Source organism: Mus pahari, chromosome 18, assembly GCF_900095145.1.
Source record: "Mus pahari chromosome 18, PAHARI_EIJ_v1.1, whole genome shotgun sequence".
In the NCBI taxonomy this organism is placed as follows: domain Eukaryota; kingdom Metazoa; phylum Chordata; class Mammalia; order Rodentia; family Muridae; genus Mus; species Mus pahari.
In genome coordinates this window covers 40,892,755-40,897,701 of record NC_034607.1, presented here as the reverse complement: position 1 = coordinate 40,897,701, position 4,947 = coordinate 40,892,755, and the positions used below count along the sequence as shown (strand labels likewise).

The 4,947-nt window shown below is 40.0% G+C and overlaps 1 protein-coding gene across 1 annotated transcript in view; it reads right to left on the bottom strand.

Annotated features, from left to right (window-relative positions):
• Nucleotides 1-4,947, bottom strand: part of Birc6 (baculoviral IAP repeat containing 6) — a 178,633-nt gene that overhangs the window by 12,518 nt on the left and 161,168 nt on the right. The window contains exons 66-69 of the mRNA XM_029531207.1: nt 3,073-3,218; nt 1,953-2,063; nt 1,088-1,305; nt 237-321 (exon numbers count right to left, since the gene is read on the bottom strand). Of these exons, the coding sequence (XP_029387067.1) occupies nt 237-321; nt 1,088-1,305; nt 1,953-2,063; nt 3,073-3,218 (560 nt within the window). The remainder of the gene's footprint in view (nt 1-236; nt 322-1,087; nt 1,306-1,952; nt 2,064-3,072; nt 3,219-4,947) is intronic.

Below are 4,947 nucleotides of genomic sequence, written 5' to 3'. Positions count from 1 at the left end.
ATTTATTTATTTATTATATGTAAGTACACTGTAGCTGTCTTCAGACACTCCAGAAGAGGGCATCAGATCTCATTACGGATGGTTGTGAGCCACCATGTGGTTGCTGGGATTTGAACTCCAGACCTTTGGAAGAGCAGTCAGTGCTCTTACCCGCTGAGCCATCTCACCAGCCCCCTCACGAGCATCTTAAAGAACACAGCAAGTGTTGCAAGAGTGGAATCAGAAGTCAAACATACACAGAGGACTAGAAAAAGGCTTCTTCTTAGAATCAAGAGTAGTGTGGCTGCCAGGCAGTGGTGCCAGGCAGAGGCAGGCAGGGCTCTGAGTTAGAGGACAGATTGCTCAAAAAATTAATTCTTATTTGTATCAAGAAAGTTTACATGAATTTTGAACTTCTTTTAAAATATAAAGAACTTTTTTGTGAGAAATTTTCTTCTGAGTCAATTAAAGGATACAATACCACCTGCAGTTAAGAGCTGCATGTGGGGACCACTTACTATAACTGATTTATTCTGGAGGTTCTAAGCTGAAGATCTTACATGTATAGGACAGTACTCAGAAGTCAACAGATCAATTCTTTTAGCTGTCTGAGGAAGATGAACTAGTTGATATATGAACTAAATCAGAAAGACATTTTTTCAGTACATATCAAATTAGTTTTTCTTGATAGAGTTTTCTTAGACTTTAAGATACGACAGATCACAATGTTAAAACAGAAAAGTACAAATTATATTGCTAATACTTCATTCATAAAACTTAGATATTTAAAACCACAAACTGCTGATAAATTAAGAGAAAAGACATTTTCTGGTAAGAATGTGGCGTCTGGGATGACTATTCTGTAATTCTGCCCTCCGCCTACGCAGCATTAAGTCCTTTGCTAGCAGGCTTCAAGTTGTGAGGGAGCAAACACATGAGCAGCGTCTCCTCTGGTACCGTCTTGACATGTTGTCTGCACACCCTGAACCAACATCTGCACACCCTGAACTAACATTACATCACAGCCTCTTATGGCTGCCTCAAGTGGTCAACAGAATTTATGTTGAAATTTAAAAAATAAGAAGGGTGGGGAAAAATTGGTTTCTACCTTCATGATGTCAAGTCTCTCCTCATCACAGCGTACAAAGACACTGGAAGATGATGACAGAGGCAGTGAGGTTGAAAGTGTCACTGCTTCTTGAGCTAGGCGGCGAGCTCTAGCAGCACTGTTGGCATCGTTGGCATTTTTCACCTGAGACATGTAGTGGTAATTTACTTTAAAACCCAATTTCCCATCGTCATCTTCAGAAACCATTTCAAATGTATCTAAAAGGAGACAGAAGACCAAAGTGGGGAACACAAACAGTTGTTATGATACCAAAGTCATGAAGAAGTCTTTAGTCTCTGTGTCCCCTAGAGGAAAGGAATGTCTCAGGGTGTGGGGTGTTGCCTAGTGCCAGAGCAGATCCCTAGCCTGCATGAGCTCCTGGGTTCAACCCCAGTACTGCAGAATGACAAAAGAAAACCATCGTCTATATGCTCTGCAGATCTCTTGTGCTTTTATTTGTGAAAGCAAGTCACGTGCTGAAATCAGGATGAGAATGCTGACTAAACATAACCATCTCAAAACAGACATGGCAGAAGTTTTCATGTGTGTGCAGAAGGTAGAAATCGGGTCACAAACATTACACACACACACACACACACACACACACACACACACACACACACACACACACACATACAGGGGTTAGGTGAGAGTGGAAGAGAGTAATTGTTGAGGCAGCATCTTAACAGCACACAGGTTAGTCTCACAGTCACAGTTCTTCTGCCTCAGGCACTAGTGTAGAAGCAGCCCAGGGAAGTGTCACCATCCTAGCTCAAGTCTAGAATTCTCTCATTTCCTCAAATCACCTGAGCAGCATTGCTGGGAGAGGCCAATAGCAGTGTGGCAAAGAGAAACTTCTGCTTACCAAACTGCAGTTTGTTCATGACAGCCACATATTTTTCTTCAAGTGATTTTAATACTGACAGGGGTTTGGGTTTCGTAGCCACCTTCTTTGCGTATTCACCTAGTTTCTTCTCTGTAATATTACAAGATAAATAACATAAATATGCATTTTTAAATGTTTCCATCAGCATCTGTGAATGCTGCTTCAGGGTATACAGCCTATGTGTTTTGTCATGTACAGTAATACTTTCTGATCACATCCCACTGCCCTCAGTCCTCTTCCCGCTCAGATGAATCCCTCCTTCTCAGTCAGCCCCCTCTGCACTCTCCTGTGTCAGTAAGCTGAAGAACAATCCTCTTCTATGTGTAGGTTTCATATTCCAGATTTCTACCAGACTCCCTATTTTATCACCTTGGAGAGAGAGACCACAGCCGTGTGTACCACCATGTGCAGCAGCCTCAACTGACTGCTCCCTAACAAACGAGGCTTTCCAATTCCAGGACTTTCAATGAAAAGAAGAAAAGTAACTAATATGTAAGTTCTCCAGCTACTACAGTTAGTCTTAGCATATACAGAAGAAATAAATTCTTATTTTAGGTTCTTTTCTTTGAGACAGGGTCTCATTATGTAGCCCTGGCTAGCCCAAAACTTGCTACTGGCTGGCCTTTAAGTCACAGAGATCCATCTGCTCTCACCTTCTGAGTGATGCGATTAAAGATGTGCCACTACACCTAGCCAAGATGCACATTCTACAGCAAGAATTTTTTTTATTAAGATATATATTATTTTATATGAGCATCCTGTCATTGACACACCAGAAGAGGGCATCAGATCCAATCACAGATGGTTGTGAGCCACCATGTGGTTGCTGGGAACTGAACTCATAACCTTTGGAAGAGCAGCCAGGACTCTTAACTGCTGAGCCATCTCTCTAGTCCCAAGAAATATTCTTAACTAAAACCTGACAAAGAACAAAACCTACCAGGCAACGAATATGTAAGTTTAAGAACTTACCTGAAAAATAAGGAAAAAAAAGACAGTTCTCAATTACTAAATGAAACATTTTTCATGCAATGAAAAAAAAAAAAAAGTAATTTCATGCAATGAAAAAAAAAAAATCATATAAAACACTACTACTGGCCTTGGTTCGCTTGCCGCAGACTGGTGGTGGCTGCGTGGACGATCTCAGCAGTCCTCTGGATGTCGGGGACCAGAAGCGTCAGTCCTTCCGGCTCTTGATCAGGTGCATCCGGCTTGACGCCTGCTTTAACATTTTCCCTTTTAGATCTGAATTTGATTTTAAACATGGAAAAAAATGCAAGAAAAATTAAGTTTTAAAACTGAAAATAAAAATACATGAATTCAGCATCAGAAATGAAAACTGACATACTATGTGCTACATTTGTCCCATGGGTTGAGCAGGGAGGCTAGTCAGGGTCATTACTGCTTTGGAAGCCAGAGATTAATGCTTAAGATAACAAACGTGTAGGTAGCTTATTCCTATCTAGTTAAAAGACACACACACACACAGAAATACTACATAAATATTAGGCTAAGCAATCAAATGTTGGCTATGCCCTTAGACTCACACTTAGAACTACTTAACTCTTAAGTTCTCAGAGGTAAAGGAACCATTCACACTCCAGTGGTGAACGAACAACCTATTGTCTTATAAAGCCTCAGAGTCAAAAGGATGGAGCAATTTAAAATACTACTTGTATTCACTGAGTATGCTGATTTCTGAGAACAAAAGAACTTACTATTTCAGAGCAGAGTAGGACCACAAGTAAGTCTCTCACAAGACAACATGTGTAGCTGCCATACACCTTTAACACCAAGTGGGAGTACAGAGGATCACTCTGTTATTTCTTTTCAGGATGTAAAATGACCCAACATTGTATCAAATTATCATAACAGCACAGTGTCACAGCAAAGGCTCAGCGTACAAGGCACAGTGTCAGGTCAGTGTAAGAGTCACTAAAAATAAAAATTATTTCTTTTTCTTCTATTGCAACTCTTGACACTTAATAATTAACTATAGTTTAGCTCTTCAAAATAACTTATTCTTGTTAACTCAGTAGAGGTTTCAAAACAAACAACATAGATAAATAAAAACAGATTTTGAAGGCAAAATCTAAACTGTATGGCATTTTTTTTTACATAAATACCTACCAACACAAAGACTTTACCATTATATTAAAATATTTCACACAAAGTAGGCATGAAGCCATAGAGAATCTTTGTTGTTTTGAGTCAAGTTTCTCTGTGGAGCACTGGGTGTCCGGGAACTAACTCTGTAGACCAGGCTGACCTCAAACTCAAAAGACTCACCTACCTCTGCCTCCCTAGGCTGGGACTAAAGGATGAACTAGTTTGCCTGGCTGAGGATAAATTTTTAAATTTAGAATGTTGCAGAATGTAACATAATATGCCATGTACAGACAAAAATGAACCTGTCACCAAGGCAAACCTTCTCAAAAGCCATTCCTACAGGGAGACAGGAAATAGTAAACTAAGAAGCTGCTGGCTCTCAGAGTGAGCAGAAGCAAATAAATAGAGCACATAGGCATGTCCTCTCAATTTGGTTCTAATATGTCAAAACTGCACATGTAACAATAGTAAACGTGTCTACAATCTCTCACCTGGAAAGGTGACCTAACTAATAAAGTAAAATGTGTCACTGGATCATTGTCCTTGTCTTTCCTCACATATAAGAAGTCAAGGAAAACAAATGGCTACTTTCTTTTGTCACCCAGAAAATAACTTAGCATATGTTGATACTGTACAGTACTTCAGTAGCAATCTCAATGCATGTACATATACATGAGTACACCTGTGTTCACCAGTAAGCAGAGAACAGGCAAGGGTTTAAAGCTGAAATATCAGATACCTATACTTCTAGAGTAAACCAAAGACATGATGTCTTGTAATTCTGAAGTAAAATTTAGCTTACAGCTCAACAGTGATACAGGCCCACCCTCTCTCCCTCCCTCCCTCCCTCCCTCCCTCCCTTCCT